General features: G+C 42.5%; 1 protein-coding gene across 1 annotated transcript in view; it reads right to left on the bottom strand.

The window, feature by feature from the left end:
• Positions 1-20,027, bottom strand: part of rsrc1 (arginine/serine-rich coiled-coil 1) — a 116,696-nt gene extending 96,669 nt beyond the window's left edge. The window contains exons 1-3 of the mRNA XM_053423605.1: positions 19,943-20,027; positions 19,253-19,444; positions 15,651-15,773 (exon numbers count right to left, since the gene is read on the bottom strand). Coding sequence (XP_053279580.1) covers positions 15,651-15,773; positions 19,253-19,440 — 311 coding nt within the window. The 5' untranslated portion in view covers positions 19,441-19,444; positions 19,943-20,027. The remainder of the gene's footprint in view (positions 1-15,650; positions 15,774-19,252; positions 19,445-19,942) is intronic.
• Positions 20,028-20,779: the final 752 nt, after the last annotated feature.

The following is a 20,779-nucleotide window of genomic DNA, read 5'->3' as shown; positions in this document are numbered from 1 at the left end:
ACTGGCCTTCTGGTCTAAAAAAGATTTACAGTGAGAGATTCACTCTGTTAGTTATGACACAGAAACATGAGCACACACCGAGTTACACACACAACCGGAAAATAGAGAATTGAAAGTGTAACTCATATCTCAATATGGTGCCATACAGGCAAGGAAACAAATAACCAAAATATAACCACTTATTTATGTGACACTGCACATGCCTCTATTAATGCAGCAAAACCCCTTTGACATATTCTGCTCAAGTGTGTGTTCGTGCACAAGTGAGTGTGTGTGTTTGTGCGTGCGTAAGTGTGAGTGTGTGTGAAGGACCATTTATTGAAACCCCAGTAGAAATCGGCAGCTAAGATGCCGTTATTTTCCATCATCTATCATTTTATTGATTTGTCTATAAAAACAGTCAAACCTGCTGTCCACGAGCTTTATTGCTTTCCCCCCTTTATTAGTTTGCAGTTTGGGACATCCAGAGCTGTCTCTCTCCCGACAGAAAACTAATCATTTTCTTCAGACGCCTGTCACCATCCTAACAGACAACACTCTGACAACTGTTTCAATCAATTAGGCCGGGGCGATCCCCATCTCTGGAGAGCAAGCTGCGCTATTTCAGTGTCTGAAATCTGTTTGAAAAAGAAAACAAAAGCACTGTTTGAAGTTCAGTATTCCAGGAGTCCGACTTGCATTGAAATTAAACTATTTCCCAAGCAGGTATTATACTAACTATATGTTAAGCACATTATTTTCCTTGTTGAACAAAAAGCTTAAACCTGCGTCAAAACTGATCTGCCACTTTATCACCATATTGCATATACAAGTATTGCATCAGACACATATTAACCATGTACACAGCAATTTGCTGCAAACTGCTCACATTAAACACTTATTTTGAATCACAAAATCTGGCTCAATATCCAGATATGAAAAACAAATGTCACCTTTTCATAAATATTATCACTTTACCTATGTCTGAATTGTTTTGATAAAGATTTCTGCAATATTTTTTGAGAGATTCACAGAAAATGGAAATACTCCTGATCTGAACCTGAATGTAACAAGTTCTTGCACATTTGTCCAACAGGTTTTGTGGAAGTCTGTTCAGTTGTTTTTGTGTAATGCTGCTAACAAACAAACAAACAAACTCCAATGAAAACATAACCTTAGACATGCGTAGATTAAACAAGCAGTAAATACTTATTAGATACTTATTTTCAGACAAAAAGAAAAGATTTAATAAAGTTGAACATTTGAGAAAGTTAACAATTAGCTTTCAATGCTTCATTAGGTAGCCAAAGAGCTGCAGATATACTTTCTAATGGTTCCAGCTCTGGTTACAGCACTGTTATCTGAGCAGCTACATCTGCCCCTCTATTGGATATTTTCCCCCGCACAGTAAATCCTGTCTTATTGCATTCTGCAGAACAGACACGAAAGCAGCCACCCTGCAGTGCTAATCAGAAATAATTATCATGAAACATGTGATTCAGGCAGAGGTGGAAGCCGCCATCAGTCACAAGACATCTGATTTAACATGTTTAATACAGTATTTACTGCAGCTACAATTACCCTGGTCAGGAAATCACAGCTAATGCAGAAAAAAAGGAGAAGAAAAACATTGGCATTTTTGGGTTGTGGAGTCTCCAGGCGAGATAATCCATCAATGGCACAAACAGACCTTGGAATGAGTGAATCTATGTGTTGACAATGCCTGCGTATGTTTGTAATCAGCAGTACATGAGGGAAAATACAACAGAGTTGCACTGTTCCAAGTTTAAGTCTTATATTTACAGCCAAGCAAATTGTGGCCAGAAGCAGCAGATGCAATAAACACAATCTCTCTCTCTCTCTCTCTTTCTGTCCCTCTGTCTCTGCCTCCCTCTCGCTTTCTCCCTCTGATGGTGTCCCTCTGTCTCTGCCTCCCTCTCTCCCTCTGATGGCAAAGAAAGCAGCCCACTTCTGGGGTGTGCAGCAAATTAAATTTACTGTAGTTAATAGAGTGAGCCTATGCTGCTAAATGTCAATTTCCTGACCAAGTCCTTCCCCTTGGAGAATGATTAGCTAATTTGAGGCTGGGGATAAATAGGCTAATGCAGGACACACAGATAAACAGCCACAGTTGGACCCCATGCCAAGTCCTTCCCCTGCTTTACATTTTATTGGCCTTATTATCTCCAGGGAAAATGGGTCCCCCTATGGCCTTAACATATTTTCATTTCTAATAAAAGGTCCTTGCTGGTCGCTCCCATGAACAGACCCACATACACACACATACGCTGCACCCTCACAGCCGCCTTCCTCCATTCCTTCTTCGTTTCAGCGTCCAGTCCATTAAATCGGAGCTCTGCAATTGGCTGGGAACATTTTCCTGGTGAATTATCAATAGAGTAATTATGCTGCATGTTGGGAGCCGGGCTGAAGCTTATCGCCGCTGACCCCCCGGTGCGCGCCAGGATATGATCCCTCACCACAGCCCATTGGGGTAATTATGTGACTGGGTGTGAAGCTGGATGGTGTGTTACCCTTATCAGTCTGTATTCTATTTCTGTTTTCATTGAAAATTGGACATTAATGGCAGCTACACCGTGCCTCTAGTGTCAGATACAGGTGAACGTCTCCAATGGAATCTGACCTTAGTTAAATCATTATTCATACTTTGCGGTGCAGGGACGGGGAACACATGCACACACACACAAATATACACACACCAATCATCCTCACTGTTTCTTTAAACCTATCTTTGCCATATTCGAGCGGCAGAGACACACGTTCAGATTGTTTTTTTTTCCTTTTCCCCGAAACACCCTCCTGTGTAAGAAAACAAAACAGAGGTAATGTCCATATTGTTTTTATTCCGAGGCTAAAATGAACACTGACATAACCACTGACCTAACAAGTGATGTTCTCAGCTTTGCCCCGAGCAGCGTCCCCGTCCATTAGGCCACTGCGCCGCAGCAATGAATAATGACCATGTAACTTTAACCCTATTGTATTTCAGTAAATGCTGGCGACCCCAGTTTGACCAGTTGTTCTTCCCAACAATACGATACAAGCTAGAGAGGAGTAATTAAGGGACCAAGACAAACAGTTGTACTAAATATTTCAAAATTGCAATTTCCTGGCTCGAGATTGTCTTTGTAATAGAGTATAAATAATCGACTATAATAACATGAGCGTTAAATTGGAGAGTTTAACATCTTTTTGTTCATTTACCGTGTCAATGTAGGGAGCTGGAACCCGGAGTTAGTGTCCAGGTCAGCCTCAGTGCCGCTACAATCCAGATTCACAGTGTATTTATGCTTTTTTCATTAATCTTTCTGAAAAGCTGTAACCTGACTCTAGAGTTATCTGTGTATATTCTATTTTAAGCTAAACACCTATCTACTACTACACGTGCTATTAAAATTCAAGCGCTCAGTCATTTTGACACAGATATAACTGAATGATTTTTAACGACTACAGCTTTTGTAAGGCATAGGTGCGCTAATGCACTATCGTTATTTAATATTTGTAAAATGATGAGGTAGTCAGATTCCACAAATGTTACAGAGTTAGACTACCATTAAGCTTGAAATACATCCAATAAAAATCACAGTATTGGGTTCCAAGATTTCCCAAAGATTGGAAGGAGCAGAAATAAAGAAAAAAAGAAGCGAGTGGAACAAAGGCCGTCACAGAGGTGGCACAGCACGATTTATTCAGAATGAAAATAACAACGTGCCTTTAAACAATATAAATAGTAAAAATATTGGATAGACTGGACTGAAATTGTGATTTTTGTTCAATTCATTAAAAAGGAAAAGGTGTTTCTATCTGGCCTAAAAAAATGAAGATGCAAAAACATAGTTTTCTTATTAACTTGTTCCAGTTTAAGTGTTTTTGTCACTACTGAGGAGGCATTTTGAAACCTTTAAATTTGTTTCAAATCACTGGGATTTATTCTTTGAATCTAAAACAACACACACACACACACACACACACACACAGACGCGCTCACATGCACACACTACAAAAAAATCTTGCCTGTCGACTTTTCCAAGCGACAGACAGATTGAAAACTGGCCTATTGAAAGTATGAAGATCCATATTTGAAGAACTTCATTAATGCGCTGTTCCCTGCCGAGTTATTTCCAGTGACAGAGCACACAGCAGCAGCTTCATGTTCAAGTTAAAAGTCCTTCTTTCTTTTTTTCTCCCATTTCAATGTGTTTAAAAGCACCTTGAGTGAGAAACCGGCATTTCCTGCTGCCAAAAGACGTGGAAAACAGCTGTTCCTGCCTGACGCTGCCTGCTGAATGGAATGCAAATATGTTAACCATCCAGAATTTATTACTTTTGAGTGCTCTTCAAACGCTACGGCAGACACAAGTTTAATTTATGATATTCCTCTAATTATGAGAGCTGTTGAAATCATTTCCCAAGCTGCTTCCTCCTTCCAAGCAGCCACATTATCTGTTCCCTCAGTTCACAGCACACACACACACACACACACACCGATTCAGGCACGCACGCCCACACAGACAGATAAATATATGCACACACACTCAATAACACGCGAGGAATCCCCGCAAAGAAGCTGATTGTGAGCACGATTAACACAGCAAAGACCGAGCATGAAATATTCACAGAAATGTTTTTTTCTCTGTCCCCCCTCTGCTTCATAAAAGCAATGTTTAGATTTGCCATAATCGTCAGTTTGCTTTTAATTCAGCAGTCATCAACACAAACGTCTGCGATACCCTGCTATGCTGGGAAGCAGAAATGAGACCCCATGCAGGCCACCCACTCACTGCACCCCCCTACCCACCCCAACACACACTCACACGGTTACAGCCACAAGCCACAAGGTCAAGCCATTTAGCAGAGTTCAAAGGCCTTCAAAGACCCCTCAGATCTATATGAACCTACGATGGCCTGCCAACGCTGAGGGAAAAGATAACTTTCCGCAGCAAGATGTGGTTTCCACGAGCGTGCATGTTTGCATATCATGTGCATGGCTCTGTGTGTGCACATCACTCTGCGTTCGCCGATTAGCCGGCGTCTTCATTGGCACATATGCCCAGTGTCACTCAGCCTCCTCATCGCAATCCTAAACTTGGCCGTCTGGTGTGCACCCGCGACCCTTGACCTGTGTGCAGCCGCAGCTCGACATGACACCCATTAGCAGCTGGAGCTGAGGAGGGTGGGGGGGCTGGCCTGGCCACTCAGCCCAGACACAAGGTCAATTGGGGGTCACATTAAGACTAGGTGCTAACTTGCCAACTCGCTCACAGCGACTCAGGTAATTGAAACCCACTCTTTCCATCCATCACGACCCGGAACAATTAGTTACACTGAGTTAGGGGAGAGTTGTTTTGATTGTCATTGCCTCCATCTGTAGGAGGGTGGGAAGCAGGGAGGTAGAAAAAGTTGAAGGACAGACGAGGAGGAGGAGGAGGAGGAGAAAGAATGGATTGAAGGACAAGACGAGGAGAGACAATGGGTGAAGGACGGCAGGAAGCTGTGGAGAAAAAGAACAATATGAAAAGGGTTTTAAAAGTTCGGGAGCAAAAGAACAACCAGGCTAACTAAAAAGGAGGAGAGAGTGAAAAAGAAAAAAAAAGTGGGACTTATGAAGACGGAGCAGACAGCAGAGCTTCACATAAAGCTGGCTCCAATTAGCAGGTGTGCTCTTAGACGCTTGCTCTCCCTCTTTCTCTGGTCAGGGAAGATGTATTTTTCTGCCTTTATACCCATGTATTTATGAAGTGGTGGGAGATCTGAGGGCCCTTAGCATAACAGTCCTTTATTGTTTAAATGTGGACCGCGCAGCCCTGAGCGCTTAGGTGATTTAGGAACCTCACAACTCCGGTATAAGAAAAATCATAAACGCTGAGACAAACCATGTGGGTGGACTGTAAAAGGCACAGAGGAACGGGCCGACAAAAAGCAGACACACATTCCTCTACTAAAGGCAAACTACACTTAATTAAACACCCAAGACACAACTGGTATAGCGCCCTGTAAAAAAACACAGTGCTGTTAGTTTCTCCCTCTTCAGTGGAGTAACATAAAGTTGTCTTCTGACAGAACAGAGGCTCGTCTCAAAGAAGTTTATAAAAATCTTTTTTTTATGAACCGCTGTCAAGACTGAACAAGGGGAAGGAGGGAGACAGGGACGAACGCAGAAAGAGAGATCAAGAAATGGATAGAGAGAAAACACTCCTCCCTTAGGAAAAAAAAGACTCCCCCTCCACTACATCTGTCACCTCTCACAGTCTACATGGCCTGCACACAGAACTATAGGTTCCGATTAAGCATTTCTGTAGTGTGACACAGACGTATGCATTTGAAGAAAAACATTCAGCAAAAAAAAATGTATATATTTTATTTTTTTCTGGCACAATTTCTGTATAGATTAAGTATTCTATGTCAAGTGGGAAGAATTTTTAAGCTTTTACACACCCACACTGCTAAATTGACAGCTTCCACAAATTCTTCTATTCAAGGTCTATAGACTATGAAATGACGATTGAACCGAGGTCTATTCTTTATCCAACTTTTTTAAATTTCTTGCCAACTAATTTGAATCTTTAGTTTTTTCTGTTTAATATATTCATCTTCCCTATAAAACTCAACATTCAGGCATAAGAGGACTGATTCACTATGCACTGTTGTTACAAATGTTACAGCAATGGCATTAGAGTCATTTATTCATTACACATCTGCAGTAGCACATGAGAAAAAAAGGACAGGGCTCACTAATCTCACTTTTTCTGAGCGTCAATATTCCACAGAGGGAAATCTGGCAAAGTTCCACCGCAACAAAACTGTTGACTGCATTTAAAATAATTACAATTTTCCCTGCTTTGATTTGGAGCCAACAAATCACAACATGCGAGTTCTCTGTTCAGCCAGTCACAGGAGTGATCTGCTCTTTGTTCAGCCAATCATGTGACAGTTGGCCACGTATCCTCTGGGCGATCCATCTCTCTGCACTTCCTCCTCATGTGCTCGACTCTGCCAGAACCCGAGCGGATAGACAGAACAATAGAGGAAGACAAATTTCAAATAGAAAACCTCATGCGCGCGCTGAGAAAGTGTTTCATTACTTTCAAAAAGATTGTCAAGGTTTCAGTCAAGACGCACATGATCCTTGTTTCATTCCTCTGCCATTCTCCCTCATTTTTCTCCTCTTTTTCCACAAATAAATTACTGAACGCGTGAGTGAAACCACATGCTTGTGTGTCAGGGTGTGTGTGCGTGGGTCCTTTGCTTGGCTAAAGTGAACTGACAAGTGCAGGCAGTGGTTCCATTAGCTGGCAATTTGCTCTCAAGTTGTCCAGGGGGGAGAAGAGGAACGACGGAGGTGGGATTTTTTTGGCAGGACAACGCACATGGCTCTGCTTAGAGGACAAGTTAAGTGAGGTGCTCACACACATAATCCCAGGCCATCATTCAAACACTCTCATAACACATGCACACTCAGACATGCTGATGGATATCAATTCCTCAAATAATAATGAAAATGTAAATTTATTGGAAACTTGCACATAAAAAAAAGTAAAGTTGACACTAATTTAGAATAGGACTGTGGCTACACTCAAGACAAACAATACATGTCTTTATCTATATGTGTCCACTGAGAATGATGGTATCCATATGGTTTGAGCGAGAGCATAACTAGAGTACAAGTAAACACGGCTGACTGAGGTTCGTCCATGCATGCTCTCTTAGCAGGGGTCTCTATGGACTGGCTCAAAACCTGGCCACTGAATCACACACGACACATAAACATACCTCCCTCCTTCCCTGTGTTTGTGTGTGTGTGTGTAGGGGGGGGGGGGGGGTTGTCTTTTCTCTATTTTTAAGAGAAAAGACGAACTGTGGACAGACGGTGGCATGTATCTGTGAATAAATTAAAGAGCAGAAGCTGATAATTAAAAGGGGGGAAAATAAGCACGGATAAAATAAAACTTTGCTAATCGGCTACTTGGCAAGGTGACCTCTCGGTGCACCTGCCGCCATTCTCAGACCTGCTGTCCTGCTGGGTGAGTGACACGGGGGGCCAATATGCAGGTCCGGCTATAAGCAGCAGGCAACTAGTAAAGACCCCCTCCTCCTCTTTACCCCCTCTCTCTGTGTGTGTATCAGTGTCTCTCTATCACTCTCCCTCCCTGTGCTTCTCCACCCAGAGCGTTATTAGACCCAGGGCTGCGCTGCGGCTCCAAACAGCTCAATGACAACACACAGGGCCTGCCAATTAGAAATAATTAGACAGTCATTTCAGTGGCAAGTCTTTTTAAGTGCATATATAACGATGCAATGATGCTTATTAGCCGGCCTGAGCCAGCGAGGACCAGGGCCTCAAACGCTTTGGCGCTGGAGAAAATAATTATGCCAGTGATCACAAAGCGAGCTGCACATCTCTGTACTTCACCTCCACACGTTTCAAAAATCCACTTCATTAGCTTCTGTAATTAATCCTCCATTAATTGCAGGAAAAGCCCAGTTTACCTCCCTTCGTTTCTAATTATCATCTTATAAATAGTTATGGTTATAATTAATGTGTTCATTAGGCAGGATATTTCTCTCAAAGCCTCGCTGGGAGCCAAAGGTCCGGCTCGGCTCTCTCTGAAGCCTAACCAGCCAGAAGGTGAGGCCATCCTGCCTGCATTTGCTTTTATTTTACTACATTCAACCTCCTAATTGGCATTTAAAACCCAATTTGGAAGAACTTCAAGAAGCTTAAATAGGAAAGAGAGACAGAGAGAAGGCAGGAAGGAGAGGGAGAGAGGGAGAGAGAGAGAGATACACTTGGTGTTCATTTTCCTATGCCAGAGCTAAAAGCAATTCTGTCTCTGTCTTTCTCTTGGTCTGGCCAGACGGACGAGGCTCGAGTGAAAACAATGAAGGCTGGTTACATGATTTTAGACTTTGGCATTATCTAGGGTTTTTTAATACGCAAAGAGGTGCAAGTGTTTCACTACCAAAAAAATAACAGAGGACGTGTTGGGTGTTGGGTTTCGCTCATCAAACAGACGAAATTTGTCTTTGGTTTACAGATTTAAAGTAACTTGTTTCTATGATACTTAAATTAATCACAAAGATTATCATTCATTCACACACACTTTTCAAAAAGAAAAGTGAAATTCAAAAGCTTATGTTAAATTCCAAAACATATCAATTTGAAGTAACATCATAATAAGCATTTATTATTGTCATTTTGGGCTAACTGAATTGTGTATTTTGGAATACACTTGAGCTCTGTATAGAAATGATGTCCAATGTAATATCTGAAGAATCATATAGATTGTATTATCTGTTACAATCACTTTGTTGTGTCTGTTTTGATAGGGAGTAAGTGGTATTTTTATGCTAATGTATCCAGCACATAACTGTGAGAGGCCATCAAATATAATGTATCCCATATGACATGTCGTAAAGAAAGAGAGCTCTGGTTGAACAACTACAAAAAATATGCAAGACTGAATCTAACTTCATATGACAATGGCTGCATAAAAAGCTTTTATGAACATAGTTACACAAACGTTTTTGTAAATTATAATGATTTCCCTACAATTATAACATTTGACAATAATGTAATTACAGTATTAACTCACTTTCACAACCTTAATAATGCAGATGATGTTGTTTTCTATCAAACCTTTGAGCGTCACACACCCAAACATAAAAAAACAGATTTTTTTTTATCCAGGGTTGTAACATATCAGACTTTGTGTGTCATCGCTCCCAGATGAGAGGGGGGGGGGACAACTGTTTGATGTTAAACTAGTAGAGGTTTGGGACCGTCAGACTTGTGTGTGTGCAAGGACTGGTGCGCTGCCTTTTGTGAGGTGAATTCTGTACATTAGCTTTTGTGTTTGTTACTCGGTGTAGCCTCTACAGCTAGGTTGCTACCCAGGGGAGTGGGCTAGTGCGTTTTGAGCCTGCAGGATGGAGGGGTGCGGTGGAGGTGGGGGTGTGGGGTGGGGGTGTGGGGTGGGACCGGCTTGGCAGGAGTGAGGGGTGGGGGGGTGGGGAGGTGGGAGGTTCCTCTGGCGGTAGAGGGGAACACTGCTTGCGGTGAGGCGGGGATGAAAGAGGCTGTCTATGTCAGTCACTTATTCCTCCCTTTGGTAAATAAAGGTTTCTGACAACAAAGCCGAGCAGCGCTTGACTGGCCTTTACAGCGGATAAATAAAAAAGACAACAGAGAGAGAGAGAGAGAGAGTCAGAGAGAGAAAGAGAGAGAGAGAGAGGAACACAACAACAAACACGTTCAGATCTCTAGACTGGAAGCATGTTGATTTTTATGGAGTAGAGAAGACACAGCTGAACTAAACCAGGTCATCTTTCAGTTTAAATCAACACTTTGTAAGTCCAGTAATCGGGGAAGAAGGAAGAAAGGGCTAAACGTCATCCTGCGGAAGGGGGGGGGAGAAAAGATGGAATAACAGACAGTTGAAATGCAGCAAGGAGCTGGCTCTTAAATTTCACTTTAGCACCAGTCTAGACTCACCTAAAACCACAGCAGAACTGCAATAACACTACGTGAGATAGTGCAGGAGAAAGGATTTAAAGGTTGTTTGCATTCTTTCTTAACTTATTTTCTATCCATTAGTGCCATAATTCATGCCTTATGGTTCTCTCATATGGCAACATCTCAGCAGTTTGTTGAGGAAACCAGATTTTCACCTGTCATGTCCTCAAAACACACTCAGGCCTGTTTCCCTTATGAAGCCTGCAACACCCTAAACCACCTGCTACATCGCGCACACACTTACTTGAAACTTTGCGAATCAATTTATGTTTCCCACCTCGCTACCTGACAGGGGAATTGCTGACCCAGGTGCAGTGAAAAAGCTGTGCGGCCACACTGCTCACCCACAATAAACTCGCTGGTTTTCCTCACCCCACCTCTGTCCTCATGCATTTAACTTACCCTACAGTCCTTCTTTCCTCCCTATACAGTTGCTGACCTCAGCCCGTCCCACTCCCAAGCTGGATGACATTGTGCACGCTCTGTCTTGGTGCTACGTCAGATAAGCTATCTAGCAGATGTACGACACTTCATCTCACACATTCGGAAAATTGCTTATGAAACAAATACCAGGTCATCGCTCACCCCTGCACAGTGCACACACACATATGCCGGGAGTCAGTGATCTCCAGTCCTGAGTGCAGAGCTTGTGGAGCTGTAACATCCAGAACGCAGAGCTTCAGCAGCCACAGACATGGCAGGGTGGCAGAGCGGGTGGAGGAGAGTCACACAGCCAGTCGCCTTTAAGTCAGCTATTAAGGTACAAGGCATTGTACCTAGTTAAATGTCCTCTACCCAGGAACTGAAACTGGCTGCTCTGGGCTCTGCCCTTTACTCAGTCCTGACCTCCGACCTCTCTGAAGGAGACAGGAGAATGTCCCTAAGGGGATCACTTAAGTGTCTCATTATCATTATTATTATTACATCCTATGTTTCATGTCAGCCTTAAAGGAATAGTTTGACATTTGGAAAATACACTTATTCCTTTCCTGATAATTGCTAATAGAAATGACTGATACCGCTCTAATATCTGAATAGTAAATATGAAGCTACCGCTGGCAGTCGAGCGGCTTAAAGTTAGCGTCGCTCTGTCAAAAGGTAACAAAACCCACCTACCAGCATGTCTGAAGCCCCTTAATTGCTTCATATGTGTAAAAATAACATTAGCAGTGTTCTGGGAAGTTCCCTGCCAAAATAATTCAGCAAAGAAACAAAAAAAAATTTAGAATATTCCAGGTTTACACTCTTAGTGATGTGAAAGAATAACACAAGAGAAAAGTGTTAGACTGTATGTTAGACATGTATTAAAGCTATATTTCAACACTGAATACCAACATTTTACCATTTCAATGGATGAACGCCTAAGCAGTTAGCAACAGACTCACTGGGTCCGCAGATCCCATTTGAGAACCACTGATTTAAATGATTAAGGCTGGAAACTTGTTTATAAACTTAAAGTGGAATTACAACTGACGACATACACAATTACAACATAACATTCATGTTACCATTTTCTCTTGTACTTGAGCATAATCTCATTTGATTAATATTGACAGATCTTTCTTGGACTAAAACCACGTCCCACCCACGGCTCTGACTGCTCCGGACTCATCCGGCCTTTGTGGCTGAGATAATCCTGACTCTGGTCAGCTATCCTCACATGCTGTGTGGTGGGTTTAGCTTCCCATCAGGCCCTCTAGGGTTAAAGACGGATAATTAGAGGTCTCGTCTCGCTCTCCTCGGAGTCATGACAGCATCCCAGTGATGAAGGCGTTAGCAAGGGCTAAACCCTGACGCTAGCACTCTGCCATGCTAACTCAACACCACACCCGTGAAATATTAATGAGGAAAATGTAAGCGTTTGTGTAGCCTGCAGTATACGCTGACTTATGTGTGGCGAGCGAACAGTGGGTTTAATGCTCCGCTGCTGCTCTTTGAAGGGTCAAGTGGTGGATTTGTCGCACCTGCCAGTCCTCCGCCATGTCTTCCACCAGTGCCTTTAAAGCAAACTGTTAAGTCAGTGAATGACTGACAGAGCCACACACATTTAACCCCTGCTGTGGCTGCCCATAAAAGCCCAGCGCTACACCGCTCTGCCGAGCTCACCTAAAGACGTGCCTGTGATCCAACTGTGATGAGAGGCCGTGTCGTCTTTGTTGGACTGGGTACGCATCAGATCACTGTACGCTGCTGCCACCATGCTCCACTCTGCTCTTCCCCAGTGGACTAGGCCGTGACATACACACACACACACACGCACCATGAACATGTGCACATACATTCATCAACCTCACACATTTTCTGTTGTGTGTGTGCACACACACATACACACACACACAGCCTGATATGCCTGCTCACATCAAAGAGAATAAACATTAATGGCAAATAGGTAATCTGCTCCTCTTGTCTGTTTTACATTTCAGGGCAAGATTGACTGCCTCTGGGGGACCTGGCCCTTCTCTGATTGAGGGCAGGGGAAAAAGGGCAAAGAGAGGAGAGATGGAGGAAGCAACGATAGATGGTAAACACATGATGGAGCATTACTCTTATTTCATGCATCTTATTTTTTATTTAGATATGATAGATTGAAAATAAGGTAATAATATTCTAGCTTCGACTCACAATGGCCCTAATCTTCTAGCCTGCAATATTCTGATGCAGACGTTATTATTCTCCAGTTCTTCTGAATAATTTCCCTCTTTCAAGCTGAATATTTTCTCTACAACGACCCTCGCGTTTGTCTTTCCCCTTCATTTGGTTCTTTAAGGATCTTCTGCACTCCCTGTCCTGCACTAACTCAACTTATTCTCTCCTGACTTTTCCCATTCTGTTGGAACTTCTCGTCCCCCTTCTCTCTCTCATCTGTGCACTCGGTTTCTTTCCTTCCGTTCTTATTCTGATGGTGGTGCCGAGTTGGTTTGGCTGGGGTGGGGGTGGCAGGCAGCACCTCATATCCTATCTGCGTATCAATCATGAGGTCCTGTCCACTCAATCCTCCTATGATCCATCAGCCAGCCAGCTCGGGCAACCCCACACACACACACACACACACACACACACACACACACACACACACACACACACACACACACACACACACACACACACACACACACACACACACACACACACACACACACACACACACACACACACACACACACACACACACACACACACACAACTGAGTGATGGCACTCAGGGCACCTGTGCACACCAACCTGCTTTCATTCCAGTACTGCAGCGGGTGTAGAATATGCAGCATTCACCCACAAGAGAGCAAAGTACAAGATTACAATACTGCAATTGCTCCCCGTGCTGCACCGTGCAAAACGGAAAAATCGAAAAGCTTTTCATCACACAATTATATTAAGATGAATCATTAGCGCCATAAAATGTCACAAAACTCCAACGGCAATATTTTCAAATTGCTCTGGAACCCAAAGAGATTCAGTTTATTAATAAACGAGACAAATAAAAGCTGCTAATTTTCACTGAGATGCCACGACAACAACAATTTTTTAAATGTATTTGTGGTTATTATTCTGTTGATCAACTAACCAATTAGCTGAATAATCCTTTCAGTGCTTGTGCCATTTATTAGATGACAGCACAGAATTTCCGCTGGATTGTTCTAATACTGAGACAGGGGTGCACATGTGGCCACAAACAGCTCAGTTTTGCAGACCCAAATTGCAGCTGCCAACACAAACTGCATACATTTTTCATCGACGTCTCCACCTTTTAAACACCCCACCGCACAAACCCTCCGCCAGCCCATCCCACCTGCTCCTCGCTTGCCGCTAAGCCGATTACGCATCGCAACCCTGCTAATCACAGCGCATTGTTTGTAAACACCGATGTCATCGACTGCAGATCTAAATCTCCCAAATCCCAACCACCTTTCATCTCACACCCACAACGGTAATGCCATTTCCGACTGATGCTTTAATCACCGCTGCCGCTGTGAGTGACTGCCACAGTACCGCAGAGAGTAGAGAGGGGATTGTGTGAAAATATATGTCAATAAATTGTTTCAGTGCAACATTGAAATTTGTTGCCTGTTCTGAAGCCACAAAATGTTCAGTGATTAGAGAGTTGAAGTGTGGTGACACCATTAGCCACAATTGTGTCGGCACATCTCTGTTGCATCATCCTGTCACCTCTGTAATAAAAACATTCAAACACTTTTTTTTCTCTTTGTGATTAAAATGATCTCTGCTCTAACCCGCAGCCACACACAAGCAAACAAAGGGCCTCGCTCATGCATATATTTTGATAACCTTTTCTTCAATTATGCGTCTGTGTGTGTTTCTAAGTGACTGTTGGTCCATGTGTGTGAGTGTGAGGGAATTAAAAACAGCAGTTTACTGGTTCATTAGCACCAGATTAGCTATGCTAATGACATGGACCACCACACAGAGAGACTTTGCCTTTATGTTCTTGAAAGCGATACTCGGCTGACTATGGCGTGGTGTGTGCGGTGCAGGTGTGTACACATTGGTCTTGCATGCATAAGTTAGTCTCTTGCTACATCAATAATAATCATCATTCAACATAGTGTGCGTGGGTAATGATGTTTTAATTGCATTAATGAGTGAGAGAAGAGCTGCTGCCAGAAGAGATTTGGGAAGGATTGGACTGGTGTTGCATGTGACCTGCTGTTTCATTAATACTCACACAGCAAAAACCCATAGTCTGGGTTAACTGAGACATGAGTACGTGCAAACGCAAAATGTTAATCCAGAACTGAGATGCAAGTTTCCATGTGGCTCCTTCTGATGACATGAGACATAAATACCAAATGATGTGTTTGTTTATGCAACAGTAAACTTTCCAAAATTCTTATTGCAGCTTTAATAAGAAAAGTCTGCACAAAGCATGGCATATCCTGGCTTGTAATACAAACAGTGTTTCAAGTAGTGTTGTCATTCCTTAATGACGCAGCCATCACTCTTTGCTCTTTTGCCTCACATATTTTACGCTTCATCTCAGAATATATTAAAAAAATATCTCTAAATTAATGTTGAATACTATTGATATCTTTATTACTTGCTATTATTATCAAGAAAGTCATGATTAAAAGTGTTCATTCCAACAAGGGGGAAAACACAACATAGTAATGGGATGGCGTTACCTTCTGTCTCGGCTGCGGGACCTGTGAGAGCGGTGGCTCCTCCCCTTGTCTCTCCCTGCACTGCGACTCGTCCTCTTGCGAGATGGGCTATGGGACGAGCTGCTGCTGGAACGCCGTCTTCTCCTGGAGCACAGAGACGGAAACAGACAAACATCAATTTTACATCGGCAGGATTCTTAATCAAGGGGGATTCTTATCTATACCATTAAACATTATGTGGTCAGCAACAGCAAAACATTTAAATAGGTTCTGAAGTTGCAGTGTGGGTACAGAAAACCTGAGTTTCCCAAAATTGATGTCTGAGAAACTTTCCCATTATTAGCAATTATAATATTGCCATGTTCATTCGATTAAATTTTAATTGGCTCTCAATAGAACAAGCTTACAAAACCAGAGTCAAGGTCTCGCCTTGTCAGCGCCCTCCTCATTCCACTGCTATGACTTTCCTCTGATACTCTGTTCATCCACCAGTTTACAGCAGCTCAGACATCAACTGGAATTCTTCCTTCTTCTCCGTAAGTCAATGCTGTATTCCTAATTTGTTGTGCTGTTCATTTCAAGAGCAAATATGTCCTCACGTCCCGAGCAACCTCACCTATCAGCAGCGCCGATGGCTACTTTGCATTAGTGAACACGTCTGTCTGTGGCCCAGAGCAGCAGAGCCACCCTACAGTTCCTCCACGGGGGCCCTTTGGAGCTCTGCTCTTTAATGTGGCTGCAGAAGTGTGTGTGTGTGTGTGTGTGTGTGTGTGTGTGTGTGTGTGTGTGTGTTTGTGTGTGTGTGTGTGTGTGTGTGTGGGGCATCAATTTTCAAAACACCACTCACACCGTGTTTCTATTGATATCATGTAGCAGGAGGTATTTATAGGGGTGAATGTGAATGCAGAAACCCCCGCTCTCTATTCAAACAGTTTGAGCAAAATTCATTATTTAAAATCTTTTCTTTTGTTTCACCCAAAATCTTTTTAGCATACACACACACAGTCACTAAAAAGAAACCACATACTCGGTCCTATGGGAGTACTGCAAGATGGAAGAGAAGAAAAAGGAAAGCAAATAATACAGAGACTGAACTATCAAACCGAATTTGTACCGCAAAGAACCATTAGTATGCTAAAGGATAGATCCCATGAGCGGAGCCTTATGAAATCATTTCCACAGCCCGCATAGATCCACTTCACACATTAAACAGAAGAAACACACAGTAGTGAGCTGAGGATTTTTTAGGAAGGTGGTGTTAACTCACAAATGTTCACAGAAGCCTGTGTAAATGTACTGTAATAAAACATAATGGCTCAAACACATGTGAGCGGGAGCTGGTTAACACAGAAGTCTTTCACATGAACTCACCTAACAAGCTAGATTTCATGTCTTCTCATATCTCTCACACATTTCCATGGACTCGATCACTCTCTTTGCGCTTACACGTTAAATATGTGGTCATTATGTCACTGGCCAAGAGCATAAGCACTCTTCTGTTTTTCTACATGGGAGGTCTCTCTACACCGTTTGTATGAATGCAGGTTGAAAATCCTGCACAGTGTCGAATTTCATATGAGCCTATTAAAGGAACTAGTCTCTCTCACTCACTGAGTGTGACACACACACACACACACACACACACACACACACACACACACACACACACACACACACACACACACACACACACACACACACACACACACACACACACACACACACACACACACACACACACACACACACACACACACACACACACACACACGGTCTTGGTTAATTGATCAAAACGTTTGGCTAATAGATGAGAGGCTGTGGTCCCAGGGTTTACATTGCCCACCCGGCCCCACCCTGTACAGACAGGCAATGACTTCCCATCAACAGTAATGGACCTTGACTGGGCTTCATAAATAATTACCATCAAGTGGCCTTGTCTGAACAGCTACACACAGCCAGTGGCAGGTACGGATGGATGGTGGATGGAAGAGGCCACGTCCAGCCACATAGCCACTTGAAAGGATGTGTGATTAGTATTGAGCCTCCCCTTTCCCGAGCAGCTACTATGTGTGATACCTTATAAAAGGAGCTTTTAAAACCAGTGGCACCTTGTTAAGTTTGTATGTCTCAGCTTTGCCTTGATTTTCTATTTCATGTATCTTGAGAAAGACTAGACACAAAATAACACATATAAAACCACCCAAGTCAAAATTTCTAGATATTCAAGATATAACTACCTTCCATGCAATAACAAGCAGCTCACTTTGACTTAAGTGAGCTCTAGACGTTTCAGCTGCAAAATATCCTCCCACCTAAACACACGACTCATAGTGCCAGAGTCATTTATTGAGGTGCTCAATCATGAACATTGTTTTTGGGGAAATTATATGAGCAACTGAAATGGTTGAGGCTTGATTAAAATCCCAGTTAGATTTCATATCTAACAGATTTCATATCCAAGCAAATTCCTTAGTTGGTATTTGTTTTAAAAAGCATGGGGGTATTTCAGTGACCACTGTTCTATGTAAATAATAATCCTGAACAGGAGCACAACTATAAAACAGACTACAATTTAACTTGGGCAACAAATTCAAAACTAAAATCAAAAAAACTCCTTTCCACATATTGATATGTCACAATATGAAAAGCACATCAGAAATGGGAGCTTAAAATTGCCTGTTTCAGGGTTGTGTGATTATTCGTGCAGATTCACTGTCACTCAGTTATCTTAGCAGGACACTTGAGCAGAACGGGGGCATCGGCCTTTTTAACAACTGACACTGCGACTTGTCAGAGCCAGAAAAGCACTTCAGCTTAAGTTCCCCAGTAAGACGTTACCATGTGATAGCCATGTAGCAAGGAAAATACCAGAACGCTGAAAGTGAAGCAGCTAAATGGAATTCAGGCATAATGTATTGTATTATTTACACTTGTGTTTTACACCCTGTGACCTGTTCTGTGGGGCATATTTGTTCAGGCCTATTATTCATGTAACACGTTACATCACGACAGCTCAGACTGTCTGCTAACAAAAAGTCATATCAGTAAAACTTCTGGATTTTTACTGAGACCCTTTAACGTGTATATTGACCTATTATGGGGTAGAGATTTGTATAAATGTTCCAGTGTTAGCCCAGAAGCTGTTTGTGATGTGTAGTCCTCGGTCAGATGTTATGAAGTTACCCTAAAACTAAGTTATTGAGATTAAGGAGAGCAGCCTACATCGAGACAGTAGGTACGATGGCGAGAACTCAACTATAACTTTGTATGTTCAAATAAGGAATAAATACTTCATAGTCCTAAAAGTTCTGTTGCACTGACTTTAAGAGTGTTGGTCTCAACAGGGGAGCAATAAGTAACCATAAAAAAAGCTGTAAAATAAGTTTTGTTTTGTAACCACAGAGAAGATTTGCCATTTAAAGTAGGAGCCGGGCTGTTAGAAAACCTATTTTGCTATAACTTTAGAAGCCACCAATGAAACGTGTTGACTCTTTCCTCTACAACAAGCCAATGCTCCAGCAGATCACAAACCCAACCTGTCTCATTCAAGGACAGTCGCCTACTCACAGTGCTCACCCCTGCCACCTCCACGTAGGAAAGAAGAGCCCTCTGTGTACTCTCACCTTCTGTCTCTGTCCCTGTCCCTGGAGCGAGATCGGCTCCGTCGATTGGACCTGCGAACCCTGCCGCTGGTCACCTTGCTTTCGGAGGATGAGGAGGAAGAGGAGGAAGAGGAGGATGAGCGACGTCGCTGCTTTTTCTTCTTCTTGCTGCGACTGTCATCATCACTGTCGGAGTTTCGACGGCCCATGATGCTGGTTGACAGAAACACACACAAGTAGGGTTAATGAGACATTATATCTCTGGGTTTGAGACAACGGTGAAACAACGAGTTTCATGTCAACACAAAACACTTGTACAAAGCAAACAGAACATGCTTCTACACCCCCATGTTCAAAATACTACACTGGGGAGCTAGCTAATACAACATGTAGCTTAGCTTATCGGCTACATATAGGGCTGTAACATGTGTGTGTATTAAGGCACAACAACAGCTAATAACAACGCTGCTGCCTCATGTGTTGTCAATATAACGGAGGTAAATAAAAAGCAGCGTGTTTCTGAGGAGGCTAGCTAGCAGGCTAGCTGCGCTAACTCCACTAACGTCTAGCTTTAGCTCTCGTTTTCACTGGGACGTACTAGCTTTTCGACCGTAAACACGCATCACGTTGTCGTAGATAAACGTAGCGTGAAAGACGAGATGCGGAGGAAAAGAGAAGCAGTCGCCTGTGAATGAAAATCCCGCTTCTCACCTTTAAATCGCAGCGAAGCTCCACAACTCAAACATGCACTGCCCTGCAAGACGCTGCTTGTGGAGCCGGAGAGCATCGATGGAGAGCAGACAAGGAGAATCCCACACAGAGCAATCGATAGATCTCATCGGTGCCGAGTTAGTTTTCATGAATGAAAAAATAATAAAGTTTTAAAAGCATAATCAAGTTTAAAAAATAATAATATTCTGGATTCATATACTTCCAATGAACCTACAGCTAAATATTGTATTCATACAACTGCAGGTCAGATTTAGGTTATTTGAGGAAAAGATAATTAAAGTCAAAATTGGAGATATTTTGAAAAAATTAAAATTTGATAGGATATATCGACCTTGACCCAAATCGTGTTTCATAAATTCAGAAAACAATAATTAGGCTAAATTAGAATAAATCAACAACAAATCCTCTCGTGTTCATTTTAAATGCTGTTACTCTCTGGTCTCATCATCTCCTGCAGTCAATTGGAAATATTCCAAATGAATACGCTCATAATATTAATATTTATTCTCGTCCATTAAACGTGTGGGCTGCTCCTATTTCGTTTGGATCCGACAATACCCACCCACCACAAGCGATAACACCAGGAACTGAGAGTTGGAACTCGCCTGTGATGATTTGCATGAGGTTATCATCCTCGTATTATACATTATTTATTTATTATTATTTAGGCTCCACGCATAGAGCTGCGAGAGCATCTAGACACATCCTCAACAAAGTGGGATAATTAATAACTTCATGAAATTAAAAAAAAAACACAGAGAGAAGGTAAGCGGGGGTGAAAGGACCATTGAACTGTTGCGAGTAAATGAATCGATA

Source organism: Pleuronectes platessa, chromosome 5, assembly GCF_947347685.1.
Source record: "Pleuronectes platessa chromosome 5, fPlePla1.1, whole genome shotgun sequence".
In the NCBI taxonomy this organism is placed as follows: domain Eukaryota; kingdom Metazoa; phylum Chordata; class Actinopteri; order Pleuronectiformes; family Pleuronectidae; genus Pleuronectes; species Pleuronectes platessa.
This window is presented reverse-complemented; position numbering and strand designations above follow the sequence as displayed.